Genomic DNA, 21809 nt, shown 5'->3' with positions numbered 1-21809 from the left:
GCGATGGTTGATTATTAATGTATTGAAATTTTAGTCATAGATATAGTATTGATTAGGGATGGCAATCAGGCCCGAACCCGATGGGCTAGTCTGAAAAACCCCGAAATCGACAGGGCTATAGTCAAACGGGTTAGCCCGATAAAAAATTAGCTCGATGAGCCCGAAACCGATTAACCCGATAGCCCGATAGGGCTAGCCCGAAATTAAAAGGGCTAGCCCGATAGCCCGAACAATTAAAAACTATTATTTATTATAGAAGTGACGTGAAACATAACATACTTGAAATTTATAGGTGAGTTCATCTTTAGTATTTTTTTTTATATCGCTAGGTACATTTTTAAATACAATTTTAATAAATATATAAATATAAATATATATTACATATAATTAATTAATAAATATATATATATTATAAATAATATATATATATATATATATAAATCCAATTCAAACTGGAAATTCATTCCAGTGAGTTCACTGGAACGAATTTCCAATTTGGATTTTTATATATAATATATATATATATATATATATATATATATATATATATATATATTTTTTATTTATTTATTTATTTATTATATATAATATAATTAAAATTTTATTTAAAAATGTACCTAGTGATAAAAAAAAAATACTAAAGATGAACTCACATATAAATTGTTAATTTGTTATGTTGGTATTTTAATATTTGGGTATTTTAATATTTAGATATTAGATTTTTTATTTGAGTTATGTGATGTTTCATGCATAGTTATTACGACGCCCCGTTAAGTCGCGACACCTTTTGACCGTCTTGTCGCCTAGAAAATGTTAAAATTTGGGGGTCTTAAATCGAACGAACCGAATTAAATTCGAACCGAAATTGAACCGTTGCAATTGCATTTGTTAAATTTTAATGTGCTCAATGCTCATCCGGTTGACCCGTTCTAACGAATCCGGATCCGGTTGACGACTTGACCCGTTTTATCGAATGTAAGTATTCATTTTCGATTTTAGTTCAAATAGTCTAACCCGTCCGATAAGCCCGACAACCCGAATGTTAGGGTTAGGGCTAACCCAAATCCGAGATTAAAATAATAATTAACCGACAACCCGAATCCAATAAGCTCGACAACCCGACAGGGCTAGCCCGAAACCGACAGGGCTGGCCAGATTGACATCCCTAGTATTGATCGGTAAATAGGCACATGGACTAGTTGGTCCGTCAACAATCACCCGATTGATTCTCAACAATCACTTAATCGGTCCGTCAACGATCACACGGTTTATCTGTCAGCAACCACTTGATCAGTCTGTTAACAATTACTCGGGCAATCTATCAACGAGCACTCAGTCGATTGGTCAGCAACCATTCGGTCGATCCGTTAACAATCACCCGATTGATCTGTTGACAATCACACGACCGATCCGTCAGCGATCACCCAGTCAATCGGTCAACAACCATTTGGTAGACCCGATGACAATCACCCGATCAATCTGTCAGCAATCACCCAGTCGACCTTTCAACTACCATCCGATCGGTCCGTCAACAACCACTTGGTCAGTCTGCCGGCAACCACTCATCGACTCGATGTAGGTCGACCTACGGGATGACCTACTAGGCAAGTTAGGATATTTCGGCCCATGGAAGCCATTTGATCTCCCCGATGATTTAAGCCGATTATAATTCCCGGGGCGACAAGCGATGACGTTTTGTGAGCAGTGGACCTACCACCTCGAGCAACCAACCGTCATGTGGATTATACGGAGTGACAATCGATGGCGTTTTGTGAGCAGTGGACCTACTACCTCAATCAACCAACCGTCATGGGGATTCTGCAGAGCGACTGTTCAGTGTGGCCAATGCAGACGTGGCACGTAAGACCACCCATAGATCATTCGCCAAGTGCACACGGGACTTGCTTATTATAAATAGGAGGGTCACTCCCATCACTTAGGGGATTGAACTCATCAATACTACACCATTACACTTGTGATTTACTCATTGTCGCTTGTACTAACTTTTTTATTAATGTTCGTCACCCATAGAGTGCAATATAGCTTCGGATCGCTCAGTCGTTGTCCAGTAGACCGGCCAACCGTCTAACCACCCGAGCGTTGTTTCTTATCCATTCGTGACACACGTATTCGTAGACCCTGTTTACATTTACGCTATCAAGTATATTAAATAATGATTTTTTTATGTACTTAAAAAAAATTAATGATTCTTTATCTAATGACTTTTAAAAAATATAACCTTCAGGTTTTGTATTTATAGTTGGCACATTGTGTACTTGTAGTTGATAGCTTCTATACTTGTAACTATTATATTATGTGTTAGTAATTATCAAATTGTATTTGTTTACATATACAAAAACTGTTAGCTAAGTACATAATGTGTTAACTGAAGGTACAAATTTTTTGTATCAATTTAGATATAATATGAACTTTGGTCATGGTATAACAATTGTGATTTATGGACTATGGTATAATGATTCGAGGAGAAGTCAGTGGGCTTTGAAGGAAATGGTCCAAATAGAGATAAAGGCAATGGGCCTTTACAGAAAATTAGGGCGCAAAATCCATTTCAAAAGTCGGCCACACCTAAGAATAAAGGGAGAATCATCTTTATTCTTTACTCGTTACTGCTTGAAAAACGACGCCGTTCACTCTTCGTTTGGCGGTGAGTTGTATTGACAACGTTTTTCTCTGCGAAGAGTTGTAAGCAGTGAGAGAGGTTCAGTGAAGTGCTGCGATGGCGGAGAAGCCTCAACCTTTCCAGGTCTTGTACTGCGGAGTATGCGGGTTACCCGCCGAGTATTGTGAGTTCGGACCGGACTTCGAGAAATGCAAACCCTGGTTGATCCAGAACGCGCCCGATCTCTACCCGGATCTCCTTAAAGGTTGAACCCTAATTGCACCATTGATTTGGGAACGTATTTCCGTATGTGTATGAATTGCTATTCCGTTTGATTAGTTTCCTTAACTAAATCGTTTAATTTTTGCGTATTCAGGAGCCGATGGAAAAGAAGCAGATAAAGTATCTGATCAGCTCCAATCAACTTCAATCTCCGATGGTAAACTAGTTTCCTTTGCTCTTGTATCCATGCTGTTGAATAATTGCAGTGACGTTAAAAAACACATAGAGTGCAATCTCGTTCCATAATTGCTTCCTCTAAAATACTACATTGAAATTTATTTGATGCTGGCATGGTGGTAGGCTAACACCAGGATGTACTGAATCTATGCTAAAATAGTTTTCACTCATTGCAAGTTTTGATCTTGGTGGCTTTTGGGTTATGAATTATGATAAACTAGTTTTCAACTATTGGAGACCTTGGGTTTAATGGTTTTTAGTGTTCAACATTTGTCTTCTACTTTATATACTTGAATTAATGTTCTTGTTTCTTAGCTGGAGCAGGTTCTTCAGCTCCTAAGCAGGAAGAAGTGAAACGGCTTCCAGGTGGAAAAATAAAAAAGAAAGTAAGAACTTATTGAAAATTTCATGTTTAACAAATGTATGCATCTTTTATCTTCCTGACTTGACTTGTATGCCAAGATACTTATTCCGTCATGGCTTACATGGGCCATCACGACTTCTAAGTTGATGAGCTTTTTGTAGATACTTCAGGATGTGTGTCCCTCAAGTTGATGAGCTTTTTGTAGATACTTCCTCAAAGAAGTGGCAGCTTCAGTCATTAGCTCTAAAATTATTAAAATGTTATGAATCTGGGGTTTTACAATATATACTGAAAATTTTCACCCCTGACCTAACCAAATGGTCCAAATATTAGGACTTAAGGAGTATCTATTTCCTTTTTCCTGGTTGTTTGCGCTTCCAATAAGCTGAACTCACATGACCATGAAGTTATGGGAGAGTTTTCTTGAAATTTCTGTTCCCTGCCTATTTCCTATAGAAGTTAGCAAAACATTGTAACTCAGTGTCGTCTCCATATTATGTACAAAATGGAAGTAGACCTGAATGAGTTATCTGGCCTTTTCCACGGTCGACTTACTTCCTATGTGTCCCACTCACTGCGCAAAATGACTAGTTTCGGTTTTACTGGTGCCCCCATTGTAAATCCTCTCACACTGCTTCCAGTTCCATGTGTCCAAGTGAAAAGCTTTTCCAGTTACTACTTCCTGAATGACTTATAGGAGGAAGGAAGTGAAACAGATCCTAGTAACTGATTAAAAATCATCTCAATAAAGATAGGGCCAAACTTATGTGATATTTTGTGGGAGTGCCTTTTGCTATGCAGTCTGAAAGTGTGTATAATCCAAGTTTCAGGATGAGCCAATTTACCATCAATTTTGTTGAATTCAATCCTACTGTTTCTAATAAAACGCCATTTGTGGTTTTGACGAAATGGCTTCTTATAAAACATCATTTGAGAGGCAAAACCAAATGGTAGATTGGACTTCCTTTAGCACTTTCCATTTGTATTCCTATGTAGGAAACTACTTCACTTTAATGGCTTTCTTGAGATCAAAACATGGCCAAGTGAACTTGCCAAAAAGGCTAAGGTAGCAAAGTTGTTGTAGAGTGTAGACATCTCGATAAATCTGTACACTTTGATGCAAGTGTTGCACATCATGGCAAAGTGTGCAAGAATGAGATTGGAAGAAGTATAAGGTAAAACAAAGACTAAAATCAAATAGTAAAAGGTATAGAAACATACACAGAAAATTTGTATGTTAGTGGGACCTTTCTCAACTGGTGTAGGCAGAACCAAATGTACCTTTCTCAACTGGTGTAGGCAGAACCAAATGTCAGTATATGAAATGTATGTGCAGAGCACAAGAGGTGGTGAATCCATATCAAAAACTAAAATCTTAATATATGGGCCATATGGCCCAAGGTGTGCTACAGATGATTAATACATCCCCAAAATGATAGGTATATGTAAAAAAGACTGACAAAACCCAGATTAGGGATTGAGTTGGATATAGTATGAATAGTAACCAAGTTTGAAGATTGGTTTGGAGTAGTAACTACATCTTCTTTTCCAGAGCATTTTTGCTTTCTCTAATGGGTATTTCTCAGGCCTTGTGGGATGCCCTCATTTGGCTCCTCTATGGGATGGCCTCGCTTGGTGCCATCTTGCTTTCTCTCTTGAAGAGAGAGATCCATAAAAATCAACAATGTTGACTTTTCAATTTGAATGAAGGATGAGAAGCATTCCAGGGGCTTCAAGTTGGAAAATTGATATTTTTGTAGCTTTAAGTTTCATATGATAGTGTATAACTATTTTGTAACCTCTTGCATTAAATAAAGGTTGTGGACTTCTTTCAAGTGTCAAAACTCAACTTGAAAGATTGAAACTTTTTGGAGCTCTGCAATGAATTTTTGATCAATAATCGCAGCTTATTAGGTTACAGTAGGAGGCACACAACAATTTTTCATACTTTTGGAAGCAAAATTAACAATTTCATTTTCAACTTAGATGTTGCCTCAAGGATGGAATCTATACTATTTTATTAGAATTGATAGGAATATTTTCATAATTAGTTAGTGTCCGAATACTTGACTTTCCTAGATTAGTGTGTTTTCTAGTTTACTACTAATTCCTTTCCTAGCCATAGTTTAGATTAAATAGTTTCTCACTTGAATTGCTAAATTAGGAATATTCTGTGACTAGTATTGTTTGTATTGCTGAAAATTTGCAGTAGTGAATTTGGTTTTTATACTTCTCTAAAAACTGAAGGGATGGTGTTCTTAATATAGACAAAGCCATTTCTCTGAAGTAATATGGTTTGAAATTCATACATCAATAAGGATGTTTTGTTGGGTATCATATTGATGGAAGTAAATGAATCTTGTGGTGTTTGGTTCAAGGTATAGAACATTACCATGGTAATTTGGGCTTTTGGAATATAATATTCCTATGTTTGGTCCACCTTATATAATTTCTCCAAAGGAATGCAACATACCCTCCATATCAAATTGAGGGGAATGTGATTCCCTTTCAATGCTTAGGTTTTCTAAGATTCCCAATTCCCAAGTATATTTACTCATTTGTCCTTTAACCCTAATCTTATTCATTGCTTTCCCCCCTCCACTTATTTTATGTTAACTTGTTGTATGTATCATGTCTAAATATTTTTTGAATCATTTACTTGTATACTTTACCATTGTTTTATTTCAAATTCTTGAGAAAACTTGCAGGACATGAAAATTGGTTGAGAGCATTAAAGTAAAATAACTGTTATAACTTAAAAGATAACCCTCAACCAAATACATTAATATTGCATTCCAATAATTTTAACCAAACACAAATCAAGCATATTCTGAAGATTTTGACATTCCCAAAGCAATGTAGCATGTGTGATGTTTTCTCAAGGTTTTACTTTCAGGCAGTCCTCTGATGGATTTTTTCAGACTAAACAAATTTAGGAGTGATGTAACTTTCTGTCTATTGCTTTGCAGGAGAAGAAGGAAATTGTGATTGAAAAGATGACTCGCAACAAGCGAAAATGCATCACTACCATAAAGGGGCTGGATTTATTTGGTATGCTGTGTTTTCAAATATAGTGCAAAATCATTAAGTCTCATTTTTTTTTCTTCCAATTTCTGATTGACATTTTGCTTATCTCATGGTATGATATATCAGGCATCAAACTAAGTGATGCTTCAAAGAAGCTTGGTAAAAAGTTTGCAACTGGAGCCTCTGTTGTTAAGGTGTGTTCAAATGTTGGGATTGATCTTAACTGCTTTACATTTTACTCTGCCTCAATTTGATTGACCTTTCTCTGTGATACCAGGGCCCAACTGAAAAGGAACAGATTGATGTTCAAGGAGATATAGCCTATGACATTGTGGATTTTCTTACAGAGACCTGGCCAGATGTAATGTCTTTTCCACTTTCTCTTTTTTATTAAATTTAATTATTAAACTTTGAAATAGGAATTTTTGCTTGTCATGCCAGTTGGTCTAAAGATTATTAATTAGACCATCTGTGTGTTTCTTATTCTCCTTCCCGTTTAAAATTACTATATGAACAAACTAACTTACCCTCAAAATGAGAGCAAATACTTTCATCCTTAAATACCCTCCCTGAGGAATATCCATAGCCAATATGTGGTTGAAACTTGAAAGGGTAATTTGATCAATAACTTGAAATAAATTGTCTTTTTACTTGCTTATCCGAGGTACGTTATTTTCATTAGAGGTGTTTATTAACAGGGAAGTTATGGCAAATTGAAGTTAAAAAATGTGCATCCATAGAGGACACTCAATATGATTGTTCTATAGTTTAATATAAAATCCGAAGGAAAATATTGCACGTTTTTTTTTGCATCAATATCACAAGAGGGAACATAATTAAGATTTCTTGACCCATGTCATGCGTACAGCTACCACTGTGACAGCAAGGCTGTGTCTTTTGTCTGGACCTTCTCCACTTGTAAATTCTTTGATTTTTGAATCTCAAAATCGTAGTGTCTCTACATGTGACTGCAACTTCCTGTCTTTCTCTTAAAATTGGTACAAATTATGTATTGCCTTTGTCCAGAAGGCTTAAAAAGCAATTTGCTCTACTGTTTTCAGGTTCCCGAGTCTGCAATTTTCTTTGTTGAAGATGGGAAAAAGGTCCCAGCTGTATAAAATTTTGAAGATGCTGTACCCTTGTTAATGGAAGCCATTTCATGCAAAAACCTTCCATTGTACTACTGCGGACGTATGCAAGATGGTCTATTTAAAAACGTAGCGACCCCATCAAGTATAAGTTGATCCCCGCATTTTCCCAATGAAAGATTTTGACTTGATGGTCCTGTTTAAAGGTATAGATAAAACATCTGAACAATGTAACCCCCTTTTGCTATTTAAGTTTCCCCATCTTTTAAACTTTCCCTAGTTTTAATCAAGGAGGCAATTCTCATATTTCCGCCTCCTGTATGAAGTAACTCTGCTTGCACTAAAACTTGGATTGACAGACAATACCAACATTTACCCTCAATGCTTATGCTATTTTCCCTTCTTAAACACTCTCACATGCCATCTGATGATAAAACTGAGAGACATCAGACATGTATAATGTATTGTATTTTTGTGGCATTACTCTGTAAATTATTGAAGTTTGAGCCTTGAAAGTAGTGGTGAATTTGGTGGAAAGTTGTGACAATCTTTATACTATGGATCATGGTTCACCTTACAAGATGGACTATTGACATAAGGTTTATTATTAGTATACTGAAAGTTAAATTTTAGTACATAGAATGTTCATTTTTAATAGGTTTTTTTGGGTTGTGTATTGAAGGTTCATTTTAGATATGTTATATCAAAAAAATGATTTTTTAGTACACTAAAAATGAACATTCAGTATACTATAAATGAACATTTATTGCAATGTGTATCATGGTCCATAGTATAATTTGCCAAAGACCCAAAGTAGACTGACAATTGGGTCTAAGTTTATTAATTAAAGCAGTCCATTCTATTAGATATGGATCATTCTTGTCAAAACCAAATCTGGTACAAGATCTGGGAAGGGTTCTGGAAGAGAAGGAAGCATCATTTGTGTGGAATTTTAGATGGAAGATTCTTGGGAGATTTGGTGCATCTGAAATATAATCTTGTACTCTCACAAAATCTTACAAACTATGACAGACCCTCCAGCAAGGCAAAAGATGACTTGGATTATTCAAAGTCTGTAGGTGTTTCAATTGGATTAATAACACTGTACTATTGCGCCATTGCATACCTAACTTAATGACAATGACTAAACATCCAAATTTCCAAAGTCAAGATTTGTTTGTCCGACAATGAGATCGATGAGTGGTCTACGGTTAGTTGGTGTTTACTTGTTGTTTCCTATTGCAACGTTTGTGTAGTTGTAATCTAGTTGACGTATGAATCATATTTTACATGCCATATGAAAGTGGGAACACTCCGAGAGAAACAACTGAGTCGATACTGAATAGTACGTTATCACGACACACTAGACTTTGTTCGTGGGAGAAACCACGCGCGTGGGCTGGTCCTTTCCTCCAAACCCCTATTGTGCAAGAGTTCGTGCTCAACAGCTCAACCCTGGCCTAGCTAGTCCTCTCACAAAATTCGATACATCTGTCTATGGGAGCGGGTGAGCTGGTGCTCTCTTCCAAATCCCTATTGTGCAAGAGCCGTGCTCGACAGCTCAATCTAGTCCTTTCACAGGATTCTGTCCATGGGAGCAGGTGAGCTGGTTCTTTCCTCCAAACCCCCTATCATTATATTCAAAAGCGAGTGCTCAACAACTCTTTTTGTTCTCTATGAGTGTGAATGTTATTGTTGAATTTTTTGTGCATATTTATATCGTGCGTATTAATAGACTAATTAAATAAAGATATTAGGTTTCGAGAATTTGCATATAAATTATTAGCGGTAAACTCACCCTTATATATAAACTTTGCACATACAAAGTTTTATCATGCATAATCACACACTAGTTGTGCCTCAATACAAATGAAAAACAAATACATACTAATTGTATCATATATATTTTCATTTGGTTATGACATTATGTGATATAACTTATCCTTTATATTATGATACAACTTCTTGATATTATGTCGACACTATGTTAACTGTTAAGCAAGGTAGGACTAATGATGGAAGGGGGTGCGTGCAACACGTTTTAACCGTAAAGGAATCAAATATATTATATTATTGGACAATACAAAGGGGAATGATCACATTATGAATAGAGATTTTTTTTTTCCCCATATACATATACAGACAAATATATGTGTATGTATGTGTGTATATAAACAACGTGGTACAAACACGTGAGAATAGTGAATTCCAGAATAAAGTGGATGAGGACCAATAATAATTGATGGTTGGATCCTTGGACTGTTGGACAGGAAATATGAATTCAGAATGGGACCCCAAAATCATAATACATAGGTTTGCAAACCCAACATTTTGGTGATGGGCGATCTTGCAAGATTTTTTTGCCAAAATTAGAAAGATACCCACAGGCCACAGCATCATTATATTGCATCACCACTTGCCACTGCACCATCAACCCCAGCCCACAGGATAATGTACCAACGTTAGGTCACACTTTAATTTCAAGTTTTTAATTTTATATAGCAACTTGTCCAAGACACAATTTAATTGGTTTATAGATTTAAAATAACGTTAACAGTTGGCTTTGTAACATGTAGACATATATAGTGTGCGAGTTTGAATTCCACCCAAAGAAGTAGTATTGCGATACAAATTCTGCATAGGCTCCACAAGAAATTGTTGTTTCAAGAATGGCAGCAAATGAGGATAGACTATAGAGTTTTAATAAAAATGATGGAGTTGCCTTACGGGCCTACGCGGCTTAATTAGCTCAATGGTTCAAGTAAGGGTCATCTTGGAAGTCTTGCTCGAGCGGCCAGGTGGGGAAAAATTGATCAGAGGTGATGAAGATTCCTTTTGTGCAGAATGTACAGATAAGGGTGGAAACTGATGACTGATTAATGTACAACTTACGACTTTACCTTCTCAAGCGCCATTAGGCAGGGGTTTTGACTGAGACTTAAAATTAGTCTAGGGCAAATTAGGAAAGCTAATGTAATAATAATGATAATTGAGTGCATATATGCACTAGTCGTACTAGTATTGCAGAGCAGTCTAGCGTGTTATTGAGGGCTACGGAACGAGGGTAGTACATTATCGACATGAACCCACATACATCACCACATGCCAGCATATATATCCAATATCTACCCTCCAATAATCCTTCTATATATGTCATCATGTTCAATCCTTTTTCTTTTTTTAATATTTTATTTTGAGGTGGTCGCATTTCTAGTACAACAATGTAATGTCACATCTCAATTTATTCTAATGTAGTTGAATTGTTTACAAAACGATGCAATCAATTTCTATATAACTACATTCCTAGCATCCTATGTTATGATCATACTAGATGTTAGCCTTACAATATCACTATTAAATTTTACCTACAATGGTTAATTGTATTCTAGTATATATATATAACAGTCATGTGTAATATAATGTCATTCCTCTTTTACCTCTTTTTGATTAACGGAAAAATTCACAGCTATTACTCGAAGGTGTACTCTAGGTGAAATTCACATTGATTGTTACTCTAGTCACAAAGGATACAAGCAATATGGTAAACAGTAAACTAGCTTAGGTTTTCTGACTAATAGGCAACTCCCACTAGAAGTTAAACTTATAACATTGTAGTTATTAGTTTATTACCAAACAAACTACCCGACTAACTTAGATGTAATGTCATACCTCACCTTTACTTTTGTGTAGTTGTTCAACATTCTATCACTTAAATCTTCTATAATTATATGGCAAAAACTTGTGTGAGACCGTCTCATCATGAGACGGGTCGGGTCAAGATGCAAATGCAACACTTATATTCACAAATGTCATACTTATATGCTCAACTGCAATACTAATCAGCAATAAAATTTTTGTTACTTATAAGGGTAAATATAATACTTTTAAGGGAAAATACAATACTTTTACATTTTGATTTAAAAGTATCACATTTTTCCTCAAAAGTATTATATTTGCCCTTATGAGTAAGGGGCACTTGTCAACATTACTTATTATGAAAAATGTATTACTTTTTCTCTTGTAAGTAACAAAAATTGTATTCTTGATTAGTGTTATATTTGAGCATATAAGTATGACATTTGCATGGTGCTTTGACCCGACCCGACCCGTCTCACGAATAAGGATCCGTGAGACGGTCTCACACAAGTGTGACCCTAATTATATATATAGATGAATTTACTATCTACATACATTCTTATCCTTCTATGTCATGTTGGTACTCATTTTTTGGCCGGAACCGCTACATTATTTCTAGTACGTACAACCATACATGTAATGTCACATCTTGATCTCTTTTAATTTCTAAAATACGAAATTGTTTAAATCCCCATAATCATATCAATGCGTTCTTTGTTGTGCGATTATATATATATATATATATAGTTCAGGTGCGGGGAAGGGTTCTGATACGACCCTAGATAGGACCGTAACGGATGGAACCCTTTCGAGCAGGCTTCTAACTCCTAACCGTATTTCGAGTCACGGTAAACTCCAATTTCACACTTCGAGTGTGTGAGAGCTCCAAGAAGAATAAAGAAGAAGAACATGAATAATAACAATATATATCTCTTGAGTGGTTCCTCATATTCATATACAATGGACCTATTTATACTAAATTACTAACACCTATAACAATTAAGCTACTAAAATTATCTAACTATACAAGGTAATGATATATTCTAATATACATAATTTCCTTATACTAATAATTAGTCAATTATCCTTTAAGTACATATCAGGCATTCCTTTTAGACCATTCACTAATTAAGCCACCGATTATTTCTTTCCTTTGATGCGTATCACTGATTAGTGAATGGTCTAAAAGGAATGCCTGATATGTACTTAAAGGATAATTGACTAATTATTAGTATAAGGAAATTATGTATATTAGAATATATCATTACCTTGTATAGTTAGAATAATTTTAGTAGCTTAATTGTTATAGGTGTTAGTAATTTAGTATAAATAGGTCCATTGTATATGAATATGAGGAACCACTCAAGAGAAATATATTGTTATTATTCATGTTCTTCTTCTTTATTCTTCTTGGAGCTCTCACACGCTCGAAGTGTGAAATTGGAGTTTACCGTGACTCGAAATACGGTTAGGAGTTAGAAGCCTGCTCGAAAGGGTTCCATCCGTTACGGTCCTATCTAGGGTAGTATCAACTGGTGCTTTCATTGAGAGAACTGGTCGTAACAAAAATCACCAATGATACGGTACTCAAGCCAAGACCCTAACTCCACCACAAAAGCTAGCTCATGAGTGGAGGTTTGGCCCCAACTTAAGTACCACTCCACAATCTCTTGTGGAGCCGATGTGGGATCGTATCATTGCCCACCCCTTGAGAAGCCAACGTCCGCGGCGGCTTACTCTAGACGGCTCACACTCCGGACTCTTCTCGTCACCAGGTAGCCCTTTTCCCCTTTGGATGGCTTCACTCTGGACCTTATCAAGCACCAGGTAGCCCTTTTCTAGGTCGCCCTTTTCCCCTTTGGATGGCTTCTCGATTCCCTTTGAACCTTATCAGGCCCTTTTCTAGGTCGCCCTTTTCCCCTTTGGATGGCTTCTCGATTCCCTTTGAACCTTATCAAGCACCGGGTAGCCCTCTTCTAGGTAGCCCTTTCCCACCACACTCCGGCCTCTCAATGAAAGCACCAATGATACGGTACTCAAGCCAAGACCCTAACTCCACCACAAAAGCTAGCTCATGAGTGGAGGTTTGGCCCCAACTTAAGTACTACTCCACAATCTCTTGTGGAGCCGATGTGGGATCGTATCAGGTTCTCGTGCGATTTTGCGGTTGCGCACCTTAATCCTTACAATAACACACCTTAAATACACAAACAAAGCACCTGAAAAACACAAACCACGCACACTTAAAGCTTTAGACCGACGCACCTACATAAACCACGCACCTTAAAGTACACAAACCAGACACCTAAGGTTTTAAAATGGCGCACCTTAAGTTTCAACAACTCGCGCAGCTTAAGCATACATATCATGCACCATAGGAAAACAACGCACCTTAAGCTTTAGGTTCACTCACCTTAAGTTTCAACACTAGCGCACCTTAAGCATACAAACCACACACCTTAAGAAGGAAAATCACACACTTTAAGCAACTGCACAACACGGGAACTCATATATATATATGAAGAAGAAGAAGAAGCTAATTAAAGGCAGTGGGGGGTGACAAGATTTTGTAAAGATCGATGATGTTTGGTGCCACGTTTGAAGGAGTGCAATACATATGTTCGTAGAGGATGAGGGGGCTGAATTGAAAGTTTGTGCTGCATGCTATACATACACGTAGATGTGCCTGAGCTTTATTCACATTTTGTTGCAGCAGCGTAAGATATGAATACCTCAAACTTAAGGCAGCAATTGGGTTACGTTGTTGTCTTGGGACCCACAACACAACAGAATAACTCCACCCTGTCTAATGTTTCCTTCCTAGGGTGCGTTTGATTCACGGAATAAGTAATCAAGAATGAATCGAAATAACATTCTTAGGAATTTCTAAAAAAGCATATTCTATTATTTTTATTTAAACTCATTACTGTTAGTAAGTATTTAATTTTTATTACTATTCTGGTTCCAATATTTAAACTAAACACACCACCTTCATAATTTATTTATAACAAAATAAATTAAGCTAGTAAATAAACTCCATCAAGTATATAGACATGAATTAAGACTCAACTTGCCTGTAAGGGTAGCTCAAGTGGTAAGAGAGTTACACCTGCAGCCGAGAGGTCGTGGGTTCGAACCTCAAGCCCTTGAGTTTGTGCCGGTCAGCTATGGGTAACCTAGGCTGATTTACCTCCTTGTGGCTCTTTGCCGGCTAGGGTCACAGGGCGAGGGCTTTACCCACATACTCACATAGTGAGGAGTGGGGTTTACCTCGTTAATAAATGAATTAAGACTCAACACATCAACTCAAAAGACTTGTAACTCGTGAGCTGTACACATGCAATGAAGACATAAAAATTCTATTATTTTATCATAAAGTATTCATTCCACTTCAAAGACCCATGCAAAGGAAACAACCTCAAACAATGTTGATAGTACGCTGATACTATACACTCTTTAACTCCATTATTGCAAACACTCAACTTATTATTATTATTATTATTACAATTTCCTAAATAATAATGTAATTACCCATTCAAACATGTGACTCATGAAATCTGACCCGGTCAAAAGTACTCTCATTTAATTATTGAAAGACACTTCTTCTGGACAGGGCCAATTAAATTTATAAAGTTGATAGCTTGGTAACTACAAAGTTCCAAATTCGACTTTCAGTGAGATCAAAGCGATTTATTGATCTTACTAATTGAACCGATCAGCTATGACACTATGAGTAACCTAGTTAAGACCGGTTATTTTATTACAATAATGTCTGCTCTTAAAAAGAGATATTATGAACATGATTATAAAAAAAAAGACTTATAATTTCTTAATTTTTTAATTAGAAAAAGTGATGAGTGCCAGAGGGTATTAATAATTGTGGTTTAGGTAAGATGGAATTGAAGCTTCATAGATATTTCTTATCAACTTCTTGAAAATAATATGAAAAGAAGAATAAAGAAGAAGAAGAAGAAGAAGGAAAATAGGTGGCATGGAAAGGGAAACATGCATAGGTAGCTCGTAGCTAGCTTAGGTTGTTTAATTTAATATATTTATTTATCTGTCTTTTCTCTTTCAATTTCCACCACGCATTGTACCCACCACCGACCAAAGGACGCGATCCACTTTCCTCCAACTTGCAGTTTAACCTTATATTCTTATTATTACATATTATATATACTGATTGTATAATAATAATAATGTATTCGTTTTGTCAAATAATAATTCAGTTCTCATAGCTTATTATTATTCAAACTACATCATCATATCCCAGCATTTGGGTCTTGCTATCCGCCCGGCATGCTGCATGCCTTGAGAGAGAGAGATCAAATGAAAATAAGTTCTTTCTGTAAAAAGTAATTACTGATCTTAGCCGTTCATTAGGGTTTTATTAATGATAGATAGTTTTAGTAAAAAAGGGTTAATTTTATAAGTGTTAAAATTTTTAAAGAGTAATGTTTATTTTATAATTATTACAAACTTGAAAGTTTAGTAATATTAAGACCATAGCGTAGCCTTTGATTTTTAAAGATGGAGAGTGTGTAGATGTATCTACACGTACTTTTTTCAAGGAGAGATGTCACTACAAGAAAAATCGCAAACCATGACTGAAACATCGCGACGGAACGTAATCTGTTGTTGATTTGCAACAGCTTTTGTGACGAAATATGAAATTTGCAACAGAAAGGTTAGCAACGGAATCGTGCCAGCAATTATGTCTGTCGTTATATTTTAGGACGACAATAGGCGACGAAATATGAGTGTTGTGGCGAAATATTTTTTTCACACGATGGTGATGGAAGGAAACATTTCTGTTGCACTGTGACGGAATGCTTCCTGTCATCAATTTCGCAATGTAAATTTTTGTTGCCGTTTTTCGCCGCCACAATTCGCGACGGATTATTTTCTTTGCAAAATGAAATACGAAAATCCTAGAGCCTATAGAATGTATTCTATCACAAAACGCGATTTGTGACGAAATTTCATGTTCTTGTGATGAAATTTTTGTCGCGAATCACGATTTTTCTTATAGTGTGTTCTCACCTGAACCCTATCCACACATAATCAACGTCCATTGTGCAAAACTAGTGCAATTAAATGGTTAATACTTAATACACAGGAAGTCTTCATGCCTGGCCTATTTCATTTAAATTGAATGTTCATTATTTTGGTTCTTAATGTAATTTTCAAACTTTATTAAATTATTGTCATATTTCCCGACGAGATGAATATTATAATAGTGAATTGTGATGAACATTAACAACAACTTTATTGTAACTCCATCATATCATACTGTAATTTCATGTGCTCATCTCCTTAATTAGGTAGGTAAATAATAGGTATATTTGGAGAGTAAAATATACACATATATCACTAACATGTTAATTTGGTTATAAATGTGATAGGCATATAATTGACACGTTGTAACATTTCCAACTACAAATTGCTCACCTAATTAGACAACTCTAGCTAGCTCACTCTTGACTTTTGACATGATTTGTTAATTCTAAGAAACTCTCGAATTATCTAAATGAAATAACTCTTCAGACTAAAATTTTCAAAGTTTGACTCGCAATGAGAGGGTTTATTAACGTTCTTGGTTTGAGCCAGTTAATTATGCATATTTTGGTGAAAATCGTTCATACGTGTTGACTAGTCGCCTAAATTTTTACTGTAATCAATGTTATAGGCAGCTGATGAGCTATTGTTTTTTTTTTTAAATGGGTTATTTCACTCAAAACGACTATCATTCAAATCGGTAGCAAACCCAAAAAATGTTTTAAAAAAAAGCTATTCTAATATTGATATATACTTTGTGATGAGTTGTGACTTTGTGTTTTGATTCTTTAAATCTTTATACAATTTACAATTCTAGATGTTTTTAGATTAATATTTAATATTTTAGTATTAACTATTAAAGTATGAAATAGTTTATAATTAATAAGCCTTAACAAAATATGAAAAACACCACTCTGGTAATGTAATTTACGAGATTCTATTCATAATTTTTAATTAAAAATTTCAAAATTAAAACATTAAAAAAAACTCTCGCCTTCTCCGGTGAGAAGACTAGGGGTTGTTGTTGTTGTTTTTTTTTTTTTTTTTTTTTTTTTTTTTTTTAAATTTTAAATAATTTTTTAATTTAAAATTATTAAAATAATATTTCTAATTCCAATAATATTTCTACTATTTACATCATCTATAAAGCTAGCAAACCTGTTATCAAAAAAAAAAAAAAAAATAAAGCTAACAAACCTATCAAAAGATGGTGTAAATAGCAATTAGGGTGGTGCAAATAGAATTTTTTTTTCCTTCATGCAATTACGTTGATCGAAACCTCACCACTTTCTATATAAATGCTATAAATACTCAAGGGGCACTTCATAGCTTTATTGGTGGAGGAGATAAATTATGAGATGTATCTTAACTAGCTTAAGTATATAGACTCATAAATACTTATACATTGGTATATATTCACCAAATTCATTCAAACTTTACACCATGCCTGTTAGTATAACACAAAACTTATGAATTTATTTTGAATTGGTTATGATCGGCTAGGAATAGTGGATAGCCATGTGAGGTACGTGGAGTGTACCGTGCATCATTCTATCAATATTCTCTCTCTCTCTCTCATATATATATATATATATATATATATATATATTGTTTTTCTAAGTATCTTCGCACCTCAATATCTCATATTTGATGCAGCTTTATATATGTTAGAATTCTACTTGCATATTCATATTTCATTTTCTACTTTTCAGCAGTTTAACTATCATTTTTTTTTTGTCAGAAACACCTTTAAACTTGTACTATACTCAAATTAATTCACGTTCGTATTGATTGACTCAATTAAAAGACAAAGTGCTGGTTAATTTTAAGAGAAACTTTTTTTAGCTGTATTTTATTAATTAATGCAGATTGCGTGATAATAAGAGTGAGTAATATATATATATTATTATATTCCACTATGCTAGTCTCCGCAGTAGTGCTGGTCAGCTGGTGTGGGACCTGTTCGTTTATGGACAGTTTAATTTTCTGATCTTCTGTGAAAGTCCTCCTACCTCAGAAGGACCTTGGACCTAGGAAACATCATGGCCAACATTATAAATCTTAAAATTTTAAAAAGAAAATATTTTTGTCCTATATTATGAGTTGTGAAAGTGTATAATTGTTATTTCTAGCGTTAGAGCGAAGTTTGATTCCTGTCACGAATATTGAAGTTTTAAATTTAAGTGTAGTTTGTATTTATTCTGTATAGAAGTGTATAATTTAGTGTTAAAATTTTTTAAAATTTATTGTGAATTTAGAAATAGATATATGAGGTCTAAAAATAATTTGACGAAATCAAGAAATTTGTCAAGAAAAAGTGTATAATTGTAGTAGACTAACATGGAATATCACTCTCAATTCTACTGCCACCCTCTTAGAGCATCCTTATCAATGGAGTTTTTTGCGTTTTTTAGAAATTTTTGTAAGTGTGATTAGGAAAGAGAAAACGGGATGTGAGGAAAAATAAATAAATAAAACAAATCAAAATTTAAAAAAAAAAAATAAAAAAACTCAGATGTCACGCGCGCCTGCGGGCACGCCATTGTTGCACCTGACGCTCATCAGGCGCAATCTTTCTCCCTTTTTCCTACGCTAATTTACTGTTCTAATATCTCCATTTTGAGGAGATGCATTTCTTTCTCTTTCTTGAACTCTCTCTTTCATGTCATAAGCCTTTGTACTATGAACCTCCCTTGCACTATTGATGTGGATGCTATTAGGCCCTTATGGCCACCCCCTCATGTCATTATTATGCTCATGTAGTTATGTGTCGTTTTGTTTATTTGTTTTCTTTTTATTTTATATATAATTGTTAGAAAATTGGTCCCTAGCTATGAATTAAAAGTTCTGTGTAATAGTCTCTATAGCACATGCTTAGGCCGACTATGAAACAAACAAACGCAATACTTGTGCAACACACTTGCAGTATACACTGCATCAGACATATATATAATCATTACATGTATATATGCACGTATTCGAAGAAATGCACTCATAGGGCGAATATGCATAATATAATTCCGATACAAGAATGTCACACATTTAATTTTTGTCAATAATATCTTTTTAGTCAAACTCATCGCATATGATCTTTTTAGTGCAGTTTAGCTCCTGTGTAGATTGCAGGTTATTGCACAATAATGAGATTTATTCAGCACACACCCTTATATAGTGCTGGTAGGTTTTCATTGTCACCAATAAAAGAACAAATGCATTCATGTTTGATACCATGACATGACTTAGCATTTACCATTATACTAAAAATTGTAGTTAATTGTGAATGCAACTAAATTATAGCACTGCAAAATACTAGGCTTAACACTTCAAGCTGTTTTGATAGCCCACCCCCTTTTCTTGTTGATTGTATTCTCAAAGATTTAATGCATTAAGTTATTTATTTCAAAAAAAAAAAAAACACTTCAAGCTGTTTTGACCAACAATCCCTTTATTATAACTTTCTTATGTATATAGGGTTTAAATGAGAACAAGGTCCAACCCACCTATTTTTTTTAATGTGTCATAGTCGCCTATTAGGTTCATCATTGGCTGAGAGTTTTAGCTAAAAAAAGAACATGTACGAGTCAATTTTATACTCTATAATAATTTAAGTTTACAATATTTATAAAACTAATCCAACTCACCTATTTTCTTTTTTTTTAACCCTTAATTATTTATCTACCTCAATGGATGGGATCAGTCTCACATGAACCATACCAGTCGGCATTATTCATATATAAAATTGAAATTCCTTACTTTTGGGAGTAATTGTATTGTTAATTAAAGATGATAGCATTCTAAATTTCTAAATATATTCCCCATAGATTGCAGGGCTGGCATGATAGAAACTTTTTGTCTGCATCCTTTCTTTTCCATCAGTTCTGATTGGGATCAAACCTAACTGTCACCATTAATATAATTAATTGAGCATAACAAAATTATTCACATATTATAACACCTTTTTATTTTATTTTTTTATATAGATGAAAGTACATAAATAAATAAAAAATAAGACTCATAAATGCATGTGAAGCTAACTTTTCACTATGTCGTGTGCTTTATTTATTTATTTATTTATTTATTTATTTTTGCGTGTGATTGATTGATTATATGAGAAGAGACAAACAGAAGCTTGGACTGCGTGGTACTATGCAATTGTGCGCCATTACCTCGAAGCATCCATAAATTCTTGCAATTCATTAATTAATTAATGTTCAATAATTATTACGGAGTACTATATATATATATATATATATATATATATATATATAAAAGACTTGGTTTATATAGAAACCAAAAATTAATTTTTATAGATTATTATATTACTATAAATACAAAAATGTATTTAAAATATAAATTGTTGTTCTTGTGTGTATGAAAATACTTTAATACCTAATGATATAATATCTTGTTGACAACTAAAAGTGATTGGCTTCAGTTTAGGTGGGGTTAGTTTGCTGAATGAGGTTGACTTGAGTTTCACTTGAAAATTCATGTTAAAATTAAGTGTTTATTACTATATCAAATACATAACTTTATTTCATTATATTTACAAAAAAGTCGGTGTAATTTCAAAACAACAAAATGCTAGACTTGATTGTCTAGCCTCCGCCCAACAAAACTCAATGCATTGGAGTTGTTAAAGGAGCATTATTACACCCAGGAGATTCATAAATCAATTGACTATCGAAAAATGAACCTAAATTAGTTGTTCATTGTTAATTTAGTTAATATAAATAATATAGCTAAAATAGATGGCAAAATCGATTTTTTAGATTCTCATCCTTCTTTCTCCGCAATTTCAGTGGTTTTCTCTACGGGACGAGTCGTCGTTCACTAGAAGTTTATTTGAGCACCCACCGTCTCCATTGTCGAGGTCTACCTAGCACGCTTAAGAATTGAGAAAAAAAAATGTCTAGAATTACGGAGAAAGAAGGACGAGGATCTAAAAAGACGATTCTACCCTCCATTTTAACGTCTAATTCAAGGTTTTAACTAATAGAGTACCACGGGAGGTCACTTTTTAAAACTCGGAGGGTTGTCTCTGATCCGTTTAAAACTTTAGGACCAAAGCTGGTAATACCAATACTTGGAAGATAATTGGAGGTATTAATTCATATAATTAATTAATTAATTAGTTAATTGCAAATCTACATGGGCATATATAATGTATGACTTAGCATTGGAGAGTTGAGAGGGGTGGGAGTGGGTGTTCTCAAAGTCCTACCTTCCTTCGTAATCTTTGGGTCAAATCGTCAAAGATCTCAAGTTGAAATGTATTTTTATATAATTAATTGTTATTACCCAAATCTTCTGGCTGGGACCTAAAGGATCATGCGTACTACCTTAGCATTAGTACGACATAACCAACAAAATTCCTACGACTTATATCGCTAAATACATACAAAAGCATGCCAAACGTGCCATCTGTAATGGGTCCTCCTTCCCCTGTACGTTTCTTTATGCTAAGACATATTCCAATATTTTGTTTCAAAACACGGACACTTCATATTCTTTTTTTTTTTTTTTTTTTCTTTCATATGTGAGCTTTATAATAAAA

At 34.6% G+C, this 21809-nt stretch overlaps 1 protein-coding gene across 2 annotated transcripts; it reads left to right on the top strand.

The window, feature by feature from the left end:
• Positions 1-2641: 2641 nt before the first annotated feature.
• LOC116014446 (translation machinery-associated protein 22) lies at positions 2642-8095 on the top strand. Of its 2 annotated transcripts, none has more exons than XM_031254505.1 (7): positions 2642-2885; positions 2997-3059; positions 3404-3465; positions 6413-6494; positions 6597-6664; positions 6748-6831; positions 7532-8095. In XM_031254505.1, exons 1-7 carry the CDS (start codon positions 2738-2740, stop codon positions 7586-7588), a joined length of 564 nt encoding a protein of 187 aa, XP_031110365.1. In that variant the 5' UTR covers positions 2642-2737; the 3' UTR covers positions 7589-8095. The 2 variants fall into 2 exon arrangements, with proteins under 2 accessions (XP_031110365.1, XP_031110364.1); XM_031254504.1 differs by having other exon boundaries at positions 2645-2885; positions 3395-3465.
• Positions 8096-21809: the final 13714 nt, after the last annotated feature.

Source organism: Ipomoea triloba, chromosome 3 (genome assembly GCF_003576645.1).
Source record: "Ipomoea triloba cultivar NCNSP0323 chromosome 3, ASM357664v1".
Classification (NCBI taxonomy): domain Eukaryota; kingdom Viridiplantae; phylum Streptophyta; class Magnoliopsida; order Solanales; family Convolvulaceae; genus Ipomoea; species Ipomoea triloba.
Note: the sequence above shows the minus strand (reverse complement) of the source record. Positions and strands in the feature narration are given on the sequence as shown.